General features: G+C 47.4%; 2 protein-coding genes across 2 annotated transcripts in view; both read left to right on the top strand.

Annotated features, from left to right (window-relative positions):
- Nucleotides 1-3,711, top strand: part of HEPHL1 (hephaestin like 1) — a 56,348-nt gene extending 52,637 nt beyond the window's left edge. The window contains exons 17-20 of the mRNA XM_008149172.3: nucleotides 1,245-1,384; nucleotides 2,710-2,872; nucleotides 3,341-3,415; nucleotides 3,509-3,711. Coding sequence (XP_008147394.2) covers nucleotides 1,245-1,384; nucleotides 2,710-2,872; nucleotides 3,341-3,415; nucleotides 3,509-3,711 — 581 coding nt within the window. The remainder of the gene's footprint in view (nucleotides 1-1,244; nucleotides 1,385-2,709; nucleotides 2,873-3,340; nucleotides 3,416-3,508) is intronic.
- Nucleotides 3,712-13,131: 9,420 nt separating this feature from the next.
- Nucleotides 13,132-24,165, top strand: part of PANX1 (pannexin 1) — a 51,084-nt gene continuing 40,050 nt past the window's right edge. Inside the window, exon 1 of the mRNA XM_008149174.3 lies at nucleotides 13,132-13,535. Coding sequence (XP_008147396.2) covers nucleotides 13,355-13,535 — 181 coding nt within the window. The 5' untranslated portion in view covers nucleotides 13,132-13,354. The remainder of the gene's footprint in view (nucleotides 13,536-24,165) is intronic.

Below are 24,165 nucleotides of genomic sequence, written 5' to 3'. Positions count from 1 at the left end.
AAATTTTAAGACTATGAAATAATTCTTTAAAAGTGAATCATCACTTATTGGTATATTTCTCTAAGAATACATCATAACTTCTAATTGATCAAATTTAAGGGCCTGGTTGAACTGTTTCTGGGACATAAAATACCATCACCAAATTTCTGTTTTAATGTGTCTTTATTATTTAATTCTACGTAATTTAGGGTAGTTTTATTTTTAAGCAGGAGTAATGTGTTTCATTGACATATCTGTACTCTCTCACCAAGATCTACTTTTGACCAAAGGTATACCAAAAGAGGTCACAAAGCTGATTAATTGCTAACACATATCAGAATTAGCCTGATCTCTGGCTCAGCTACTCTTTCCCCTACCCATTTTGCTTCCTTCTCCAAAAGTTTCTTGATATGCTCTCTATTTTTTAAAAATATATTTTATTGATTTTTTTTACAGAGAGGAAAGGAGAAGGATAGAGAATTAGAAACATCGATGAGAGAGAAACATGGATTCAGCTGCCTCCTGCACACTCCCTACTGGGGGTGTGCCTGCAACCAAGGTACATGCCCTTGACCTGAATTGAGCCTGGGACCCTTCAGTCCGAAGGCCGACGCTCTATCCACTGAGCCAAACCTGTTAGGGCTGCTCTCTATTTTTAATGGATTAATTCATTTGGTTGTGTCATGATGCACAGAATACAAACAGCAGAAAGTGAAGGAGAGTCCCACATCACGTCAACCCACCTTGAGCTTGCTTTGGTCCCTGTGAGGTCATGGGCTCTGCTGGTGTGAAGCTGTTTAGAGAGTCAGCCAGGCTTAGAAACTTGCCCCAAGGTAGTTCTCAGGAAGTACATGTTAAGGAAATAGCTTCTAATTGGTTCAATTATGATTTATATGAACTTGATTCTCTGTGCTTTAGTCCACTCAACTGTAGAATGATATAAATCTGGCTACCTCACAAATGGGGCTGTAATCTACTCCACAAAGAGAATATTCTAAATAAACAAACCGACAGCACACACTGCTACCCAAGATGTAGCTTTCAAAAACAAACTGCTATTCTCTTTCCTAGCAATCTTCGTATAAGGATTTCTTAGGAATGTGAATTTTGGGTCTAGAATGGTGGGGACATTGGCAAGTGCAAATGAGATTGTTCCATTTTATCAGGCAGGTGAGAACATTGGTGACTTAAAGATTGGCTTGAACCAGATTAAGGACTGAGCATCTCCTCACTAATCAAAAGCTATTTTCTCTTCACCATCTTAGCTATTAATGGAAAGATTTTTGGGAATCTCCATGGCCTCATCATGAATGAAGATACAATGACAAACTGGTATTTGTTAGGAATAGGAAGTGAAGTGGATATACATACCATCCATTATCATGCTGAGAGCTTTCTTTTCAAAGTAAGTATAAGGAAAATGCTTTGGGGGATGAGACATTTTGAACCAATAAATTCAATGCATTTCCACTATAAAGTAAGAGGTTTATTTGGCAATAAAGCTTGGGGGAGGGGGGTCAATATTAGAGAATAGAACAGAGTAATGTGGTTATAGCCTACCCCTGGTAGATATTTCTTAATATGTACATATATTTTATTGTGCATAAAAAGTCCACAAAGACAAGCAAAAAACCTCTCCAAGCTTCAGATGAGAGTTTTTGCATCTATGGTCATGAAGAATATTGATAGTAGCTTTATTTTCAATGTAAACTATTTGTCTTGGGTTTGGTATCAGGGTAATAAGTTTAAAGTGTTCCCTCCTCTTCTATTTTCTGAAAGCTATGTTTAGAATTGGTATCATTTCTTCCCTAAAATTTGGTAAAATTTGCCAATGAAGGCCTATGGATGTGGAGTTTATTTGATGGAAGGTTTTAATATAATTTCAGTTTTTTTAATAGGTAATCTGAATAGTGATATTTATCAGTTTTTACCTTAAGGACTTTGTCCATACCATCTAAGTTGTAGAATTAATGAACAGTTGTTCACAATATTCCTTTATTATCCTTTTTAATGTCTATAAAACTCAGTAATGTCCCCTCTTTCCTTCCTGATATTTGCAATTTGTGTCTTCCTTCTGCTTTTTCCTCTTTGGTGAGTTTGTCTAGAAGTTTGTATTAGTTATCTATTGCTACATAACAAATGACTCCCAAACTTAGTGACCTAAAACAATAATCGCTCATCTCAATTTCTCGGGGTCAGGAATCTGGGAACAGTTTAGGTAGTTGGTTCCGATTTAGCACCTTTCATGAGACTACAACCAGATGTCAGCTGGAACTGCAGTCATCTGACTTGACTGGGGCTGGAGGATCCACATCCAGGCATGCTCACAGGGCTGCTGACTGTAGGCTTCCGTCCCTCACCATGTGGGTATGGCATGGGAGCTGGCTTCCCCAAGAATGAGCGGTCTAAGAGGAGAAAGCAAGAGAGAGGGTACAAGACAGAAGCCACTGTCTTTTATAACCTACTCCTGGAAGTAGAATGCCATCACTTCTGCCATAGGCTGTTGGTTTCATAGACCAACTCTCATGCAATGTAGGAGGGGACTACAAAACTTATGACTACCAGGAGGTGGGGATTTTGGGGGCCATTGTGGAGGCTGGCTACCACAAGTTTATCAATTTTATTGATCTCTTCAGAGAACCAGCTTTTGGTTCCTTTATCTCTATTATATTTCTATTCTTGATTTTATTGCTTTCTGCTCTTACCTTTAGCATTTCCTTCTTCCTGCAGATAGATAAATCTTACCGAGAAGATGTGTACGACCTCTTTCCTGGGACATTCCAAACCATCGAACTGTTTGCAGATCACCCAGGGACATGGCTGTTACACTGTCATGTATCCGATCACATCCATGCTGGCATGGAAACAACCTACACAGTCCTTCGGAACATAGGTATACTGTTGTCTGCCAGTGATGCCAGGGGATAGGCTTCCTGTAGACCTTGGAAACAGGAGGCATGAGACCCCCCAAGGAGCTCAGAGTCAAGCAAGAGAGACAGACATGTAAATAATAACCGTAATAAAATCTGCAACATGCCAACATAGAGTGCAGCGTGCAGGGCTCAGTGACAGCAGTAGGAAGCAATGGTCAACCGTCTGGGGACATGAGCCAAGGTTCCACAGAGGCCATCATGTTTCCGACGGGTCTGAATGGATGAGTAGAAGCTTGAAAGGTGACTGGGGTTGGAACCACATGTATAGTGGAAGGAAGAGTAGCACTGAGAATCCAAGAAAGGCTTACAGATAACTGACGGGGGAAAGTTCTGTTGGGTGAAAGGAAACAACCCTTGAAACAACTCATGTCATGAAAAGAACCTACTTCTATTGTCTATAAAACAATCAACTTGCCTTCTTTGTCCAGACAACAGGATTCCTTACTCCACCAAGTCTCCTTCTGGAGGAGCCTCCCATCCGGCCACCACCACGCCCTCCCACGGTAAGGACCCCCTCCCTGACCCCTGCGTGGGAATGGTCAGTCTCCCGCTCCAGGGAAAGGAGAGACCTGACACCTCATTTTTCTTTTTCACAGAAGAGCCTGTCGAGGAGCAACTCTATTTCTTTGGCAAGAATCTGAGTCCCAGAGGAGCTAAAGCAGCCTTGGTCATCCTATTCATCATCGGACTCCTCCTCCTGATCGTCACCATGACCCTCTCCCTCAGACTGCGCTCTGCACGGAAGCAGGTGGCCTACCAGGCGGTGCAGTCCTGCGCGCTCCCCACCGACGCCCTGTGAGCGGAGCGGCCGCTCTTGCTCCGCAGGGGAACTGGACAAGGCATGGTTCACCAAGGAAGGTCCACACGGTACCCTGGATGGGCGCTGATCCTCGGGAACACAATCAAAGCAATTTGCTTTTAGTTATTTGTTTTTAAATGGGCTGTGAATAATCCTCGGGTATAAAATACAGGGAGAGGAGAATGGGTGTGACTGACTGTTCTCAGAATACATTTGCTGAAGTATGGATTCCCTTGGAAAGATGTCTTTCGTTTCCAGCTCTCACACTTCTTCGATTAGACAGTGAGTGCTTCCTTAGCTAACCATCAGAGTTTTCAGATGGACAACTTCTGGAAAGTTAGACGGCCTCAGACCTCTAACTGGAAGAGCACTGATTTTTCAACCCTGTTAAACAAGATGCTTCCTTTAGCTGTTCCAGGGGAAAGGCCTTTCTCAGGAGTTCATGGAAATGTCTATGTCAGTATCTGCTGATAGAATCTGACTAAGGGAATGTTTTAGAGCGTTAGCCAGCTCTCCGGCCTTTTCCACTTTAATATAAAATATTGGTGCTATTTTTATGCAAACTCATAGAGATACTTGAATGTGTATGACTCACTTTATGTTATTAGTTTTTACCGTATGTTTCTATGGCAACGTTTGTATTTTCAAGAATCAACTAGAGAACTTGAATCTGTGTTCCAGGAAGTGGAGGGCTGGAATCTGAAACAGCGGGTGCATCAGGGGCTCCCTGAGAGTTTCGAGGGAGCTTCTAAGATGGAAGGAAACTTCTCAGGAGGCGAGTCTGGGCTTGAGTCTGATTTTTTATTCACCTCGGGGTCCTTCCCAAGTCTCCATCTTCTAGGAAATAAAAACAGTCTCATCATGTCAGAAACACCAGGAAGAACTCAGTAATGCAGCTGACTGGTTGGGAGGAGAAGAGAATCTCACAGAATCCTTGATTCTATGCCTCTTAAAGACATAGCCCCTTGTGAGAGAGGAAAAAAAAAAAAAAAAAAAAAAGGAAAGGAAAGGCTAAAAAAAGAGAGTCCCAGTGGCAATTATTTACACCATTAAATCAGCTTTCAAAATAAATATTGCAGTTTTCAAGGCTCAAATGCAAAAATAACATCTTAAACAACTAAACTCAATCCACTATGAGGCAATCCATACTCTTTGTATGCATAAAGGTTAGGTGTAAGATTAATAAAAGCAATATTGTTTATTACTAGATTGAGAAATTGCCCTTAGTTCAGGGCCAGTTGCCCTGTGATGCCAATGCCGATGCCAGACTAGTGACAGTAGTATATCTGCATTCGCCATGGATCACTTGGATGTCCAGATGAATGAGTAGGATCTAATAAATACCGGTGGAGGGAACTTTCATACTTTCTGTCTTCATCTTGGTGAGGGGAAACAGGATTTGGTAGAAGCTAGTTTTACATAAGACAGGATGTGAATGCTAATAGTTCTGTTCATTGTTTGGTTGAATGCCCTATCAAGCAGGGGTTTGAACTCTCTCCTGCTAACCACTGATAATGTGATTTTGTAATAGGTGCTCTACAGTTTTCATACATGTGTAGACTGCATCATTTCATCATAATGATTATGGGAAATGTCTTATTTATAACTCACTTAGACAACAAATTATTTAGTTGTAAGTTTTTTCCCTTTTCTCTTAGTTTATTTTTTTAATGAACATGAAACCACACAGTAGTTTGATTATTCCATTTCTCTTTTTAATAAAGTTTCACATAAGATGGCTATTTGCATGTTTGTTTGTCTTTTAACTAAAAATTACCTAACATTAAACCTGGGATGGGGAGTAGTTAAAGGAGAATATATTTTAGATACTCAGCAGCTATCCCAGCTATACTTGCTAAGGGAAATGAAACAACAATTTATCTCCACAAGTAATATGACACTCCCCAACCATTGTTTCCTCAAACGTTTCACACTTCTTCATCCTCAGCCTCACTCCTTTGAGAAAATCAACCACATTACACACGTCTTTTCTCCAGTTACAATAGAAGAAATGTCCCTGCTCCTGGGAGGGCTAGTTTCTCACTTGGCTCTGGACCTCATCCCTTTTTGCTTTCTCAAGGACTTCATTCCCTCAGTTATCAGTTTTTCCTCCTGCATGAAGTCATCAGCAATACCCACCATTAACAATAGAAAGCAAAATTTCCCTAGCCAGTTTGGCTCAGTGGATAGAGCGTTGGCCCTCGAACCGAAGGGTTCCAAGTTTGATTTCGGTCAAGGGCAAGTAACTCAGCTGCAGGCTCGATCCCCAGCCCCAGGCATGCGTGTGTGAGGCAACCAATCCGATGTGTCTCTCTCACATCAATGTTTCTCTCTCTGTCTCTCCCCCTCCCTTCCACTCTCTCTAAAAATCAATGGAAAAATATCCTGGGGTGAGGATTAACAACAACAAAAGAAAGCAAAACAAGAGCCCGTGTCCTTAACTCCGTAAACCCCTCCAGCCGGGTTTCTCTGTTCCCTTGATAGCAGAACTTAAAACACTGTCCACGCTGCTGGCTGTACCACCTCACCCCATGCATTCCTCAACCTAATCCAGGGTGCCCGGTCCTCTCTTCCCCCACATCCCAATCTGCTGTTGTCAAAATCAATAACCATCATGCCATTTCTACTGGTTTCTTGCCCATCTTTATCTTACTCAACCTCTCAGCAACAATTGAGAGCCCCTTCCTTCTAAACATCCTCTAGTTTCTTGGTTCTGTAACATGACTCACTGTCAGCCTTCCATCTTCCTCAACTGCTATTCCATCTCAGTCTCTTTTGCTAGTTACCTGTCCTTTCTCAGACTTCGATGTCAGCATGCCTCAGGGTCTGACACTAGCACCTTTTCTCTCTTATGCTCTCTTGGGTAGACTAAATAACGTCCCCAAAGATTTTTGCACTAATTCCCAAACCTGTGAATGTTACTTTATATGGGGAAAACAAGGACTTTGCAGTTATGAGAAAGTTAAAGATCTTAACACATTGCGGATAGATCACGAGAATTCTCGTTTTTCTGTTCTAAGGCTTGTGGCCAATCATGAGAATTCTTAAAAAAGATATTAGCTTGTAAGAACATGTAATAAATAACTTCAAAATGCAATGGGCATTTAATTTTAAAGCATGCCTTTCACATTTATGTAAAACTTTTTTGTACTCGTTCAATAGAAATTTATTTGGCCACTGGGTAAAGCTAGCAATAAAAACTACTGGTCCACAATGTGTTAATATGAGAAGTGGATACTGGATTACCCACATTGGCCATAAGTGTAATCACAAGTGTCCTTCTAAACGAGCGGCAGAGGGAGATCTGATTACAGAGGAAGGCATTGTGAAGCAAAATTCTTCGCTGCTGGCTTTTGGGATGGAGGAAGGGGCCACAAGCCAAGGAATGCTGCCTTAAATGCTGGAAAAGGCAAGGGAACAAATTCTTCACCATAGGAGGGAGCATGGCCGCTGACATCTTGATTGTACTCTAGTGAAACTGATTTCAGACTTCCAGAGCTCAGAGAGAATAACTGTGTGCCACCGAATGTGTGGTAATTTGTAATAGCCCTCTCCATAGATTATTTCATCCATCTTCATGGATCTGAAAAACACCTTTATACAATAAATTCAAAGTTGCTTCTCGTTAGGCTGCAGACCATAAATCCTGCTGAAGCAGGATGGATGGCTGCCGCAGCCCCCTAACCAGCCTCTCCCTGTCACTCTTGCTCCTTCCACCCAGCCCACACAGCTGCAGCAGTGTTCTCCCACATCTGACACATCACTTCCCGGCGAATACCCTGCAATGTCTTTCCATTTCACTTTCTTTTTCCTTTCTGCAAAAACCCAAAATTCCCCAGTTGCCGACACCAGAAATATAAAAATAAACAATGCACAAACATTAGTCAACTTATTTTTAGCTTATTTTATCTCATTCACTAAGTCAACAGTCCCCTCACTGATCATTCCTTTTCTTCTATCTAGACAGTCTGTTTCTAATCCACCTGCCTACCCATTCTGGGCAGCCCCCACCCATCTAACCCATTTTAATTTTAGAATTATGGATTTTGCTTGAGGGTGGACACTATAACACTGCAGAAAGATCACGGGCTTCAGAGTTAATAACCCTGTTTTGGACCCTGGCTTTATTCTTACCAACATTTTCATTTCACTTTTAATAATATTCAAACACCTTAGCTTGGTCTAGAAGGCCCATTCTGATTTGGTCCAAGCCTACCTCTCCAACTCTGACTCTGCTGTAGCTTGTATCAGTTCTCCTGCCCTGCTAGTTCTTTCTCACCTCAGGGCCTTTGCATGTTCTGCTTTCTATGCCAGGAATGCTCTTCCTCTCCAGCACCTCATACCCTTTCCTACCTTTTGTAGTCCAGCTGTGAGCTTCCCAGAATGCCTTCTCCAAAGTGGGTCTCTCTTCTTGTTATTGCCTACCTCTATTGTTTTCCTTTGTAGCACTTATCACACTACATAAACATTTAATTGCTCTGTTGATTTTAATATTGTCTGCCTTTTTGACTGGAATTTGGCTCCAGTCAAAGCAAGATGCCTGACCTGTTTTGTTCACTGCTGCATCCCCAGGGTGGACCATAGTACAGATACAGAATAGTTGCCCAGCAAATATTACTTGAATAAATGAATGAATGACTATATAAACAGAACAGACAGTGTAGTGAGCTCAATTATTTTGACTTTGACTATTTTGGTTGCAAAAGGTCTCATATTCAAGTGTCAAAACTCAAAAGTCTCAAAACAAACAAAACAGCTCTGGGGCAGTAGCTTTGAGGCCCACTACTGCCTTGGCCTCCTTCAAACAAATGACACTGGGGAAGGGGTGGGGGCAGGAGGACTATTTTATCCCCAAATGTACCTTACGATGATTGTAAAAAAGCAATAACAAAACAAGGGAAGTCTAAGAAACTGTCACAGCCAACAGGTGCTAAAGAGACATGACAACTGTCCACAAAAGAATGTCCAGCCTAAGAAAAGGCCTTATAAGAGTTTATTTGAGCCAAACTGGTGACAATTTCTGGGAAGCAACATCTCAATGAATTGAGAAAATGCTCCCGAGAATGGCAGTTTTGCAACTTATTATTTTGTTTTTTATTTTCATCTTTTTAATAACTTTAAAAAATTTCACTTACAGTTGACATACAATATTATCTTAGTTTCAGGTGTACAACATAGTGATTAGACATTTATGTAATTTACAGCTTATTTTATACACTAGAACCAAAGGAGAAGACATAAGCCAGGTTACATGAAATCCACTGGTGGTAGATTAGAAAGGCGGGAGAGAGCAAAGCAGGAAAATCTCTGAGGTTGGATAAAAAGTAAAACAAACATACATGTACTTGTTTTACATTGGTGAGTACAGGGTAGTTAACATTTGATAGTTATAGCACAGAGATGGGATTTGGGCAATAACAATGAGGGTTTCTGTGGTCTCTTGCTCTAGAGCAGTGGTTCTCAACCTTTCTAATGCCGCGGCCCTTTAATACAGTTCCTCATGTTGTGGTGACCCCCAACCATAAAATTATTTTTGTTGCTACTTCATAACTGTAATTTTGCTACTGTTAATGAATCGTAATGTAAATATCTGTGTTTTCCGATGGTCTTAGGCTCTACTGCAGCGGTTCTCAACCTGTGGGTCTCTGGCCCCACCCTTTTCATCTCTGACTCCCTCCCTTCGTCTTTCCTTTATCAGTGTTAGACATCTCTACCTCCCATTTCCTAGCATGTTCTCTTTCTTGCCTCTATTGTAAATTCAACAAACGTGGACTGACTTTCTGCTAAATGTAAAAAACTCTGCCAGGGCTGAGGGCAATTTACAAAACTGCAGATTCTGTTCAGACCCTCAGAGGAGCTTGATATGTAATGAGAAAGCAGAGACGCAACCCACCACCACACAAGGGAAAAGGAGCTAAAAGCTGGACCAGGAGAAAGTGCTAGGGAGGGAGTGATTCATCACAACTGGGGGCCCAGGAAGCTTCCAGAAGAGGGGACATTTGAGCCTGTTAGATGTGTCAATTTTGACAAGGAGAGAAAGGTCACAGCATCCACGCTTTCATTCACTCCTGGAAAGCTCCTGTCCCAGCTCTGCCTGCCAGACTTATCCATCCTAGGCCTCAGTCTTTTATGCACAACCCCTTGGCACACCCCACCCTTCACAAAATCACTTACCCTTTCCAACTTGTATTATAGTTAACTAGCTTTCCCGTTGCAGGAAAATTCCTGCAATGGGATTTCCTGCTGCACTCTACCCCGCCTCCGTTCCTCCCTTGCCGCCCGCCTCGCCTTCTCCTCCAGCCCGCCTGCGTTTCCCTTCGCCCCCGGCCCCGCCTCCGCTCCACCTTTATCACCCGCCTCGCCTTCTCCTCCAGCCCGCCTGCGTTTCCCTTTGCTCCGCCATTGTCGCCCGCTTCCGCCCCGCCCTGCCCTTGCCGCCCGCCTCACCTCCTCCTCCAGCCCGCCTGCTTTTCCCTTCGCCCCCGGCCCCGCCTCCGCCCCGCCCTTGCCGACCGCCTCGCCTTCTCCTCCAGCCCGCCCGTGTTTCCCTTCGCCTCCGGCCCCGCCTCCGCCCCGCCCTTGTCACCGGCCCCGCCTTCTCCTCCAGCCCGCCCGTGTTTCCCTTCGCCCCGGCCCCGCCTCCGCTCCGCCCCGCCCTTGTCACCGGCCCCGCCTTCTCCTCCAGCCCGCCCGCGTTTCCCTTCACCCCCGGCCCCGCCTCCGCTCCGCCCTTGCCGCCGGCCCCGCCTTCTCCTCCAGCCCGCCCGTGTTTCCCTTCGGCCCCGGCCCCGCCTCCGCCCCGCCCTTGTCACCGGCCTCGCCTTCTCCTCCAGCCCGCCCGTGTTTCCCTTCGGCCCCGGCCCCGCCTCCACTCCGCCTTTATCACCCGCCTCACCTTCTCCTCCAGCCCGCCTTCGTTTCCCTTCGCCCACGGCCCTGACTTCGCTCCTCCCTTCTCCTCCCCCCCGCCCCCCTGGCTTGCTTGCTTCTTCGAAGCTTTACTCCCCTTTGCAGCTCTTGGCTTCTTTCGACACTGTCTTGATATGCAAATCAGCCGCCATCTTTGTTGGGGCAATTTGCATACTCGTCCTGATTGGTTGGTGGGCGTGGCTTGGCTGGTGGGCGTGGCTTAGGTGTAGCGAAGGTGCGGTCAATTTGCATATTTGTCTATTATTAGATTAGATTGTGCCCATGTCTTATTTCTCTTGCTAAACCATGAGGTCTTTGAGGGAATGGAATGTGTCCACTTCTTCTTTTGCTTCCCTATCCATCAAGCCCAGAACCGGCCCATCTCTGGCCTCTAATATGTGCCTCGAGTGTGTGGATAAATGAGTGTAAGTTGGTTTACTTGTTTTTAAACAGTTTTCATGGTGAAAACGTTTCAGATTCCTTTAGACACTTAACAAATATTTATTAAAAGACCTACTATGTACAAGGCATTTGTGCTAAGTGTTAGAGATAAGAGTGGTATACCTGGGCATGGACCTGCCCTCATGAAGCTTACCACATCAAGGGGGAGGCAAACATTAATGAAAAGTTAAACAAATACCTGTTGAATTATAGTTGTGATTAATATTAAGAAGAAAAAATAGAGGGCAACAATAACAGATAACACTTATAGAGCACTCATCAGCTGTCCTCGGCACTTTATATAGGTTAAGTCAGTTGATCCTTATCACAATCATAAGAGGTATAACCACTTTGTAGACGAGAAAGCAGGCGCAGGAGGGTCAAGTACCTTTCCCAAGGCCCACAGCTAATAACCAGTAGTGCCCGTATTGCAAGAATGTATAACAAAGCGACCTCAGAGAAGACTTTCCTGGACAAGTGGCATCTATCTGAGATAAAGAGGGTGAAAAAGAGCTGGACAGGCAAAAAGGCTACCGTGGGAATGTTTTGCAAGGAAGGGCCTGGAGGAGGCAAGGAGCCTGATCAACTGGAAGAGCTGTATGGGAAGTAGTGAAGCTGGTGAGACAGGCAGTGACCATGCTAAGAAATTTGGATTTGATTCTAAAAGCAACGTCCACTTTAAGAAGGGGGAGGTGACATGACCAGATTGGAGCTTTTAAAAGCTCCCTCTGGCAGCTGGGAGAGAACGCTTGCAGGCCTAGGGGATATATTCCTATGTGGTTAGGGGAGAGGCTGGTGGCCTGAATTGGGGTGTTGGAAGTGCAGGGAGAGAAGAACTGCCAAATTTTCTATATTTAGGAGAGAGAAGCAAGAGGATTTGGAAGTCGGTTATGGCAGCTGGGAGAGAAGGAAGTGTTGGGCAGATGGGTGGGTGGTGATGCATTTAGCAAGATGCGGAAGACTGGAGTTCAGGCTGAGAGGAAGATGAGGATTGCGGTTCTCTGGTCATTATGAGTTTGAAGTCCAGTGAGCATCCAAGTGGAGAGTTGAGTAGGCCCTTGGAGGAGTGCTCAGAGGGCAGGCCAGGGTGGAGAACTACATGTGGGAGCTGAGAATATATAGAAGAGGCTTGTGTGCATGGGCGCCACCACTACCCCTCCCCTCCCCCACACACACACATACAAAGCAGAGAGGGCAGTCCAGCCCGGCTCCAAGGAGACATCATGTTTAAAGGTCCTGTCTGCTCCCATGTTGCTGATTAGAGCATCTCCTATTTTCTCAGCATCCACTTTCTGTAAGTGGTTCCAAAGCTGCTCCACCCCAACATCCACACATCCTCAGTCACCCCTCCGCAGGCTCCCAGACCAAGGCTCGGACAAGGAACGCAGGAGAAGCTCCACTGAGCAGCGCTGAGGCCTGAGACCCAGTCACATCAGGGCTCCCCACCGCGGCCCCTGTGCTCATCGCCACTCAGAGCTCCTGGAAGGGCCCAGGGCTCCCTCTTCCCCCACGCGCTCAGACTACACCGCGCCATTGCCTTGTTGCTCTCTGAAGCATTCGCCGCTCTTTTTAACCTGAATCATCAGGTGGAAATGTTGGGGGTGGGATGTAAAAGTGGGCCATTCTGTCCACCGCGTAAGGGACTTCTTTTCAGAAATGATTTCAAAACTTCCGGGTGCCTAGAAGTGGGAATAGGAGGATGGGAGGAGCGCGAGGATGATCTATGGTGGGAAGATCTCTTTGGGGATGTAGGTGCCCGGTTCGCGGGAGGCGGCCGTGCCTCTCCGCCCCGCGTCACCGCGGTTTCCGGAAACTCCACGCCCCCGGGTCCTCCGTCGGCCTCCAGGTTCCGGAAAAGCGCATCGGAGCGGGCTGAGCGCGCGGGCCGGCCTGGAAGCAGCTTCAGGCGCCCGGCGGAGTGGATCCAGGGCCCGGGCGAGAGCGAAGCGCTCTGTTCCCTGGTTGATTCTCGCGCCTCCGGGCAGCGGAGAGGCGCGGAGCCCGGGCGGCGCGCGCGTCGCGGGGACCTGCGCGGGCCGAGCGCGAGGGGGCGGGTCTGCGCGGCGGCGGCGGCGGAGCGCGCAGAGCTCGTGCGCCCGGCAGAGGCGCTGGCAGCCGCGCGCGCCGAGGCACAAAGGCTGGTGTGGAAGCCACCCGCGAGGCGGCAAAAGGAAAGCGAAAGCCTCGGCGGGGCCGGGGCCGGAGTGAAGGCGCCGCGCTGCGCTCCCAACACCGACAGTTCCCGGGCCTGCCCTCTGGGGTCTGACGGGCCCGAGCCCGGCGCGCCGCGGCCATGGCCATCGCCCACCTGGCCACCGAGTACGTGTTCTCGGACTTCTTGCTGAAGGAGCCCTCGGAGCCCAAGTTCAAGGGGCTGCGGCTGGAGCTGGCCGTGGACAAGATGGTCACGTACATCGCCGCGGGGCTGCCCCTGCTGCTCATCTCGCTGGCCTACGCGCAGGAAATCTCCATCGGTAGGGCCCGGGCCCGGAGGGGCGTGGCGGGCGGAGCGGGCGGTGGGCCGGGCGGAGCCGGCATTCTGGGTGGTGCCCTGGGTGGTGCCGGGGCCTGAGAAGTGATCCTACCCGGTGCCCCTGGCAGTGCTCCCTGCTGAGCTGCGTGAACGTGGTTGGCAGAAAGGTAGCCCCGGTTTTATGGTCTGAAGCATTCTTTGTGCACGGGGGCTTCGTTTGTGCCCCGGTGGACTCTGCTCTCATCCTTACTCCCCAGTTGTGTCTCCTGCGCCCTGCTCATCACGACTGTGGCTGCGTGTTCATCTCCACTCTTCTGACCGGCGCCCTTGCCACCAGAACACCTGTCTCCCCCCTTGTCCCCTGCACACATTCGTGTTGTCATCTAAGATTTTGTGCCAGAGAAGTCCCTGCGTGGCTGAACGTTGGATAGGGAGACAAGTGCCCCGTGAAACGTTATTTTATCCCATTGTTATCTTATTTTAATTGATATTTACTGAAACTTGGGGGCTGCAGGATTGCGAATGATAGGACATACCTGTAGTTGGCAGGTAATAGACAGATGCCAACATCCTCCACGTAGATGTTCTTACTATGAATGAGATGAATGAGTCCCCTTCGTGTAAATTCTCACTTGATCACAACAACAGTTCTGTGAGATTCGAAAATCTGGTGGTTTGGGCAGGATCAGGTGGCTAAAAAGTGTATGATCTTCCACCTCAGCTCTTCTGACTTTCAGCGCCTGAGAGAGTGTTTGAGTCAACAGGAAAGCGCGTGTGACGGACAGCTGGGGACAGTTGGGGGTGGGGGCGCAGAGGCTGGTGGAGCTGGACCTATGGGAGAGGTTGGGCCTGAGCCTTGGAGTGTGGGTGGGATTTGGATAAGCAGAGGTGAGAGCTTTGCCAAGATGCTGAGATGGCAAAAAATGTTACATGTTCCTGGAAGAAGGAGGAGGGGGGGGGGGGGGGGGGAGGGAGGCGGGGGGAGACTGTGGCGGTCCTAGCTGAGGCAGGATCATTAGTCAGGGTTCCTGGAATAGGAGAGTGATGGGGCCTGAGTCACTTAGAACAGAGGTGTAAAGACTTGAAGGTTTAAAAAGTACAAAGTTCTTATTTGAGCAAAGGATGGACCCGTTGAAAACAGCACTTAAATAAATAATAGCCCGATGGTAGCATATAGGGTCTGCGAAGGAGGGGGGAGTGCAGTTAGGGAGGCTGGGTGCCGAAAGGTGGGCATCAGTCGAGGTCTTGTGCATGCATGGGGGCCAAGAGTGGAAGGAAAGGGATGGGAAGGGGTGACTTCTGAGAGATGGAGGAGCATCAAGCAGCACTTGAGTACCTCATTTTTATTTTTATTTTATTTTATTTTTTTAAGTACCTCATTTTTAATAGGCCATGAAGGGCAGAGACAGGTCAGAGTTTTGGAAAGGCTGCGGGCCTGGGGAGGGGAGAGTAGTGTTTTTGTGGAAGGAAATAGTGAATAGAGGGAAGAGTTGGTTAGAAAAGGGTTACGATGCGTTTGATTTGGGCACTAAGTTGTTCAGCTTCTCAGGAAGTTGCCAAATTCGCTGTGGAAAAATAATTGTGCCGTTTTCCCTGTCTCTGGGTAGGCATGGCCACGGGTTCCTTCCCTTCCACCTTCTGGATGGCCGGCTGCAGAGGCTTCCAGCAGGAAGGAAAACCACCGACTAGCATGGGTCCTGGAGATAGTCTCTCCCTGCAGCAAGTGCTCCTGGAGTGTGAGGACACCAGCTGTGGGCTGGACCGAGTGCTGGGCACCGAGGACCCAGGTGTAAATGAGTCACGGTCCCTGTCATGGAGGAGCAACAGTCTTGGGCACCTGATGCCAGGAGGGAGGAGTTGGTTACCATCCTGGCCACATATTAGAGGGGCACCTAGGGTACCTGCACCCACATTGATGGGTTATGTGAGAGGCATTTAATTGGCCTTGGGAGTGGGTTTGTGCAGCCAGGGCGTGGCTTTAGGCTGTGGGCATAGCAGTGCTAGGTGTTGAGGGGACATGAAAGGAGTTTGAGGCATGGTCCTCCCTCGCCCTGCAGGAGCTTACCATCCAGTTTACCACTAGGACAGACATGCTGACAGGTAGCATCATCCAGTTGTGTGTGATTCAGTGACAAGGGAGTGTAGAGCTCCAAGCACCAGGCAGGTGAAGGTTGGCCGGGACTTGGCTAAAGAGCTGCCGAGCAGACTCCCATGTCTTCTCAAATGCTTCAGGACCTCCAAGGGCAGGACAGGCATGTGGGAGGAAGCCATCAGGACCAGGGAAGACCTGTCAAGCTCAGTACCCACCAGATAAAGCCAGAAGAAAGGCTCAGGAGAGAAGAGGAGAGGGACATAAATTAGCACCTGGAGTTGGTACAGTGGGGTCCCGTCACGTAGCATTTTGTTTTGTGCACACTCAGCTTTTGTACAAAAACAAAGCAATAAAGGAGAACAACAACAACAACAACAAGAGAGAGGAGTAGTTTAAATGAGGCAGACGCTCTTGCCCACCACTTTGGGGAATGAGCACTGGCCCAGAGTGTGAAATAGGCCTGCAAACTTTAAAGCTGGTTTCATCCTCCCTCTCATGAGAGGTGCACCCTGCCTCTCTGGTGCCTGGGGTAGCCTTTCATTGTCGTACATTGTGCATTGCATTATAACCGGTCCCTGTGGCTGCCTCGCCTACAAGGTACTTCATTTGTCTTCTATTGGTCCTGGAAGCTGGCCAGTGGGGAGAGGGGACTGTTAAGGTTAGAGAGAGAATGGCCTCATATGGTAAAACATACAGGGTGTCCTATTAAAGGCTTCTTCTCAGCCTTTGGCCCGTTTTCTCACTAGTTCAGTTCACTGGGTTCCTTTCAGAAAAGAAGGACAGAACCTGCCCAGGCCTTAGAGACTGACAGGCAGAGCAGCAAGTGGGCCTTTAGGCTCTGCTGGGTGCCCGCATGGTGGCTGCAGGTGAGTCCACTCCATGGAGATTCTGGCCCCTCCGCCTCCACAGCAGCTCACACAGGCCTAGGGTGGAGGCCGCAGGGAGACAGTTTTGTGCCACAGAAGGACCCTCATTTCCAACACAGCTGTCCCCAGATGCCTCTAGAGGGGCAGCACGCTTCACCCTGGGGTGGGGGAGATTTAGGAAATAGCTGGGTGTCAACTCTGTGTAGAATCCTCCTATCTAATAAAGAGGGAATCTGCAAATTGTCCATCACACTGTCACAAAGATGGCGGTGCCTATAGCCACAAGATGGCGGCTCCCAGTCCCCTCAGCCCCGCCGGAGTCCCCCAGTCCTTTCAGCCCAGCCGGGGTGGCGGCAGGCGCACCATGCGGCCAGACCCGCCCTCAGCCCCCAGCCGCCCAGGGCCGGCCCGAGGCGCAGGCAAGCCTCGGATGGAGGCTGCCCAGCCGACGCCCAAGGCATAGGCAAGCCTTGGATGGCGGCTGCCCAGCCACCCAGGGCCACCTGAGGCTCAGGTAACCAGGGCCGGCGGAGGCTTGTGCTGCTGGCAGTGGCAGCAGCAGAGGTGTGATGGGGGCATCGCCTTCCCCTGATTGCTGGGTCGCCTCCCACCCCTGAGGGTCCCCAGACTGTGAGAGGGGTAAGCTGGGCTGAATTTTCATGCACTGGGCCTCTAGTCCTTTATAATAAAAGCCTAATATGCTAAGTGTCCAACCATTCGTTGGACCAACTGTTTGACCATTCGCTATCATGTACACTGATCTCCAGGGGGCAGATGCTCCGACCAGTAGGTTAGCTTGCTGTTGGGGTCCAGCTGATCTGGACTGGACCAGGCAGGCTGGACACGCCATGGAGCCCTCCTGCAGTCCCTCCCCAGCCACGATCGTACACCAGTGTGAGCAACCCCACTGGTGCACGAACCTGTGCACTGGGCCTCTAGCACAAGCATAACTCGACTGTGTGGCCTCCAAGCTCTGAAATTCTAGCAGTATTTATCCAAACTATTGGAGAAACGAATTCCCTGAGTGTGCGGCTACCTTTCAGTAGACCAGACTCTGAACGGGGTTCATGCTCTTGGGGACTTTTGAGAAGGTTTGTAGTGCAGGCCTTCTCAGGGCTGCTATGATTCCCTGGGGCCCTAACCTGGTGTGTTAGGAGACCCTAGGAAAGGGATGCTTGTTGCTGAGCAGTGGAGGCAGCCAGTGCACCTCTGGGAAAGGGAGTCCGGTCTGGCCAGGGAGCTGTCTCCTCCTGCTGCCCTCCCAGCGGGCGGCCACAATTCTGGACAGAGGGACTTGGTCCCTTGGGGTTAGCTATGTTCTGCTGCTGTCATTATAGGCAGGCCCTGGGCCAGCCTCAGAGAGCCAAAGGACAGATATAACGGCAGCTGCTTCAGATCCTACGTGTTCGGTTACAGTTTCCCTTGTGCTTTCTCCATGTGAGTCAGCAGCCAAATGGCTTAAGTCATCTGCTCTGTTGTGCCCGAATTTAGGCACATCTTTGGGAATACGTTTAGGCTTCTTTTCAGCATGTACTGGACGGCAAAGCTGGTTGATTCTTTTCAGGGTACCTATAAGAATGGGCTAATATTTAGGGTCTCAGAGCACATCCCCCGTAACAGCACACTCTCAATTCATACTTAAAGCCAAAGAGCACAGAGAGCCTCCTGTCCCCTTCCAGAAAGACGCCTGCTGTTCCGAGAGGCTGCTAATGTGTGTGTGGATCTCTTTGTTAACTTTTTTTGTTGTATTTTTATTGCACAAATAGTACCTAGATATTTTTACAAAATATGTAGGTACTAAATATAGTCTCATGCCAAAGGAGTCATAAACTTCCTTCCTCACATGCTAGAGGTGACTACTGTGTAGAGACCTGTGCAGCCTTAATGTCCCCTTTGTCTGCATTAATAAAACCTGTACACGTTTTTTAAAGCAAATTGAGTCGTACTTGCATTTTCTCACTTTATATGAGTAGTGGCTTGCATTTTCTCACTTAATATTTTGGATAGCATTCTGTGTCAGTGCATAAGTGTCACCTCACTATTTTTTAATAGGCAGCGTATTCTGTAGCCTAGTATATTCTTATCATAATTCTTCTAAGAACTCCCCTAGTGAAGTACATGTAGGTTCTTTCAAAGAATGTCTTCTATTACAAATGAAGCTTGTGTGTGTGTGTGTGTGTGTGTGTGTGTGTGTAAATCTTTGTAAATGTTCTCTCCTCCCAACATTGAAAGGGAAAGGGAGAGAGCAGTATCATTTCCCCGAAGGATAAAATCATCTTCCAGGATAGTTTGCATTTCCGAGTCCCTATTTCAAGTAAGTAGGAAAAAATGCTGCCTTGTATACCCCGCACCTCTCACTCCTGCTTAAGGCGATTCTATCAGAAGATTGGAGGAGGCGTTTTGATGTGCTCCTGGTTTTAAGAAAGTAAAATTGCAACTTTTGGTGGATTCCCTAATGTGTTCCCAGAGCACACTGTAAATTTCCTTCCTGACACTGAAGTTGCAGTTAGGTAATTATTTGTATTACTAGAGGCCCGATGCACGAAGATTCGTGCAAGAATGGGCCTTCCTTCCCCTGGCTGCTGGCACCGCCTTCGCTCCGGCCTGGAGCCGCCTTTCCGTCTTCCCACATTGCCCAGAGGCCTGGAGTGGCTAGGGCAGTGTGGAACGCCTGCATCCCGCCTTACCCCTGGCCGCTTGGTACCTGTGTATGCAAATTAACCCACCATCTTTGTTGGGTTAATTTGCATACTCACTCCTGCTTGGCTGGTGGGCGTCACAAAGGTACCATCAATTTGCATCTTACTCTTTTGTTAGTGTAGATTTGTTGAATAGTGTTTCCCCACCAGACTGTACTTTCATTAAGGACACCTGTCCTCTTTTGGGCTCACTGCTCTGTCCATAGCTTTTAGCAGAAAACTGATACACAGTAGACATTCAGTAGAGGGTATAAATGAAAAATATTATCAGGAGTGTCAGTATTTTGGGGTTATCTATAAGGTGTGATTAATAGAGCAAGGAATATGAATTGACAGATAATAGCAAACATTTAGTAATGATGAGATCAATTAAAAAATATATTAGAACTTTACCCAATAGCATTTGTTCTGTTTCAGTACATACTGTTACCTGACTTTAAAAGACCCAATGAGCCTGGCTGGTGTGGTTTAGTGTTTGAGCATGAGGTCACAGGAGGTCACAGTTCGATTCCCAGTCGGGCATGCAGGAGGCAGCCAATCAATGATTCTCTCTCATTATTGATGTTTCTTCTATCTCTCTCTTCCTTCCTCTCTCTGAAATAAATTTTTAAAAATACTTAAAAGTGAATTACAGGATCCATCTGTATATATAAAAGCCTAAGCAACTATTATGACTGAATGACCGGTTGGCCAGTTGCTATGATGTGCACTGACCACCAGGGAACAGATGTTCAACGCAGGAGCTGCCCCCTGGTAGTCAGTGCGCTCCCAAGCCAACCTCCTGCAGCCCCTCCCCCCTGCTGACAGGACCCCCCTGAATAGGTCCCAATCCGGGGGTGGGGCAGGGGGCAGTTGGCCAACCTCCTGGGGTCTCTCCCCGCTGCCAGCCAGCCTCCCGATAGGCCTCGATCACCAGCCAGGCCAAGGGACCCCACCCATGCATGAATTCATGCACTGGGCCTCTAGTATTTAATGATTTACTTCTCCCTTTTTCTGTCACCCCACCCCACCATCTCAAGAAAAAAGGAAGAAAAGAAAATGAGGCTGTGGGAAATACTCTTATTATTTCAAAATAGTTGGAATTCCCATCTGCAGCAAAAACTGAACATACGTCTCAGAACCTTTGCAGAAGCTAGGTTTGAATTAGTGACATCCTTTCAAAAAACCATGCCAACTCCATCCTTCCCTGCAGATTGCGTCCTTGGACCACTTTCTTCTCAAACCTCTGACTGAGGCAGTAAGAGTTTGGAGAAGGGGAGGCAGCTTGGGAGCACTGGGCCTGGTGAAGCGAGGTGGGCACAACTGTGTGCCCTGGGTTACTGAGGGCAGCAGAGCGAATTTCCCAGATACTTTTAATGTCTGTGTCTTTGTGGTCAAGATCAGACAGTAAGAAGAAATTAAATTAAAGCCCTGCTTTTTTTTTTTTTGACACACCCCAATTTTGTTCTCTTCCTCAGAAGTAACTACTGTGTGTGTGCATGTGTGTGTGTGTGTGTGTGTGTGTGTGTGTTTCCTTTTACATTGCTCTATGTTCCTAAGGAAAAATTTGATTCCATTAGCATTTACCATTATTAAATTTTTAACAAGTATTCTGCCATGCATTAAAAATTTGCAATTTGTTCATTTACTGTAATATGTCCTGGAGATATTTTCATGTCAGTGTGTATAAATCTGCCTCATTTCGTTGAGATGTGGCATCATCTTCCAGAGTCTGACTATGGAGAATTTAACCATTCCGCTAAAGGACATGCAGGTTCATGCCACTCCTTCTCACTGCAGACATGGTCCAGTGAGCATCCCCGGACATGCCTCCTCATTCAGAATGTGGTGGGTCTCAAACTTTTTGTTCTCAGGACCATGGAGCACTCTTAAATTTTATTGAAGATTCCAAAGAGCTTTTGTTTTTGTGCTCTATCTGCAGGTATCAATCATATTAGAAATTAAAACTGAGAAATATTTAATTTTTTTCATTCATTTGAAATAAGCCCTCTTACATATTAACATATATATTTTTATGAAAAAATAACTTCAAAAATAAGACTTAGTAAGAAGAGTGGCACTGTTTTCCAATTTCACAGATCTCCTTAATGTTTAGCTTAATAAAAGACCACTGCCTTCTCCTATTTGCTTCTCATTCATTTTGTGGCGATAACCCATGTCAGCCTCTGGAAATTCCACTGTATGCACTAACGAGAGAATGAGGATAAGAAGGCAGATAACAACAATTATCGTGAAAATAGGTTTAAGGTTATGAACCTCCTAAAAGAGTCCCAGGTTCCAGAGCACACTGTGAGAGCCATTACTCTGGGGTCAAACTTGAGGATGGAGTTTACAGTTAGAGGGTCAACAGGTGTGCACATTTCAGTTTAAGATGCTTCTCATTGCCCTCCGGAATACCAGTTCACACCGCGGTCAGCAGTCAGCATCATTTCTATGATGGAAATGGCATCTCACTGTTTCAGTTTATAATTCCCTGCCTGCACTGGGATTTCACATGACACAGTTCTGGGTCCTGCGGTAACACAGCAGTGTTGTGGGGATTGCTCATTCTCTCTGGGCTGTTTGATCCCAGAGAGTCTGTCAGGTCTTAGCTGGTTATCATTAATTTATGAAATATTCTCCTGCCCAAGTATATCTTAATTACCTCTTTCCACCTTTTTTTAAAACTAAAGGTTAAAAAAAGTTGTTTCATTCGGAGCCCTCTGTTTCCTATTTAAATTGAGTCAACTAGCAAATACAGTTTATTAAGAATCTAGAGGCTCGATGCACAAAATTTGTGCACGGATAGGGTCCGTAGGCCTGGCTGGTGATCAGGCCAATTTGTGGGGCAACCAGCGGGGCAGTCAGGGAGGGCCCTTCCCCCGACTGGCACCCGCCTTGGCTGGCCTGGCGCTGCCCGCTCGCCGGCCCCGCCCCCCACCACCACTGCCAGTCGCCTCCCTCTGGTTGCCTTCCCGGGGCGACCAGTGGGGTGATTGGGGGTCCCCCACACCCGGCACCCTCCTTGGCTGGCCTGAGGCCTGTGGGCAGCTCCTGTATTGAGCATCTGCCCACTGGTGGTCAGTGTGCATCATAGCGACCAGTCGTTCCTCTGTTCGGTTGATTTGCATATTAGGATTTTACTATATAGGATGTAAAGATACCTTTTAAAAAATCTTTTTTAAAATGTTACCATGTGACCCAACCAGTGTGGCTCAGTGGTTGAGTGTCGACCTATGAACCAGGAGGTCATGGTTTGATTCCTGGTCAGGGCATATGCCCAGGTTGTGGACTCCACCCCGTGCTGGATGTTCAGGAGGCAGCCAATCAATGATTCTCTCATCCCTCTCTGAAGTCAATAAAAATATATATTAAATAAATTGATAGATAGATAAATAAATAAATGTTAACATCTGCTTCGCATCTCATGATGGAATGTAAGGGTTGTCAAAGCTTTCAAAAAGCATGGTCGCTCCAGTGGAAAGCTTACTTTTCAGAGAGTTCTTGCTCAGCTCTACCCGGGCTTGCTGAGTTTCACCTCTCCTCTCTGACAGCACTAGGTTTTCTTTTGCAAACAGGTAATGTTACCTATTAAGTGGGATAATATATGGAAATGGACCTGACACATGGTTCGTAGCCAATACTACATGTTGGTGACTCTGAAACTAGCATGCACTGCGCTTCCACATTCTGAAGGGATGTTGTGAGCAGCCACCCAAGCTGTGACAGAGACCTCAGGCTTCTCTCCAGTTCTCACTCAGATTCAGGAGTTCCTCCCATGGGCCCTAGGAGGCTCCGCCAGGTTGAGTCTGGGTGATGGGGACTGTGGCTTGCCTCCCTTCCTCTCCCAGTGTCCCTTCGGGAGGAGCGTCCAGGGGCTGGTGGTCTTGACACTCTTCTTAAGGCTTTATTCCTTTCAAGTCTCTAAACACCCAAAGCCTTCATGTTATTAGTGTGTTTTCTTTGTTGCACACATTGAAATGAAAACCAGAACAGAAAAATGATGCACTTGAAAGAATTAGAGGAACACTCTAAAGCACTATGAACAGTGAGGAGCAGCTGTGTGTGGCATGTGTGACCAGAAGGCATCTCACCTTAGAATCAGTTTCATCCCTTGTAACATGCGGACACTGGACTAAAATTAGTTATTAGATGCTCTCCAGTACCCTGCATTCTGGTAGAATGCTTCATGCCCCATCTTACTGTGATTACTCTTGTTCACCTTTGGTCTCCATTCACTCCTGTTCTCGTTTATTTGGCACTTGCTCAGTGAGCGCTGTGCTGTGCACCAGGCCCCATCAGTGAGGAAGGCGGATGTGGTCCTGGGAGCTTGCACCCTGGCAGAAGAGATGGCTTCCCAATATTGTAGAGTTCTGGCTGTAAGTGCTTTGGAACAAGCACCATGGCAGGGAGGCTTGTCCAGTCAGAGGCTTTCTGAGGAAGCAACACTTGGGCCGAGTTATCCAGCAGCATTCGTGAAGCCTCGGATGTGGTTTCTTGGAGAAATAGAACAGGATTGGCGTTACTGGGACCTGTTGGGCAGGGGGAAGAGTGAATGGTATAAAGCAAGCATGTCAAACTTGTGGCCCACAGGCTGCATGCCTCGTGTATTTAGCCCGTGTTAGCCTTTGAGTTTGACATGTTTGGTATACAGAGATTGGAGAGATGGGCAGGGGTCCGATCATGGAGGGCCCTGTGGGATTTGGATTTTAGAATTTATCCGGAGCAGTCAGAGGGCTTTTGGCTATAAGTGACATGATCAGATATGCATTTAAAATCTCACCCCAGATACTTTGACAATGGATTGGAGATATGGGGAGATTAGTTAGGGGTTATTGCAGTTAATTTCAGGCTTATTAACTCTGTGCACTTTGAGGACAGGGCTGTCATATATATCTTGGTCTCCACCATGGTAATTTGTATGGGGCAAGTATTTCATCAAAGTTTATCAGGAGCTGTTGTGGGGGTGCCTGATGCCTCCCGTCTGTCCCGGGA

The sequence above is a fragment of the Eptesicus fuscus genome, chromosome 13 (assembly GCF_027574615.1).
Source record: "Eptesicus fuscus isolate TK198812 chromosome 13, DD_ASM_mEF_20220401, whole genome shotgun sequence".
Classification (NCBI taxonomy): Eukaryota; Metazoa; Chordata; class Mammalia; order Chiroptera; family Vespertilionidae; genus Eptesicus; species Eptesicus fuscus.
This window is presented reverse-complemented; position numbering and strand designations above follow the sequence as displayed.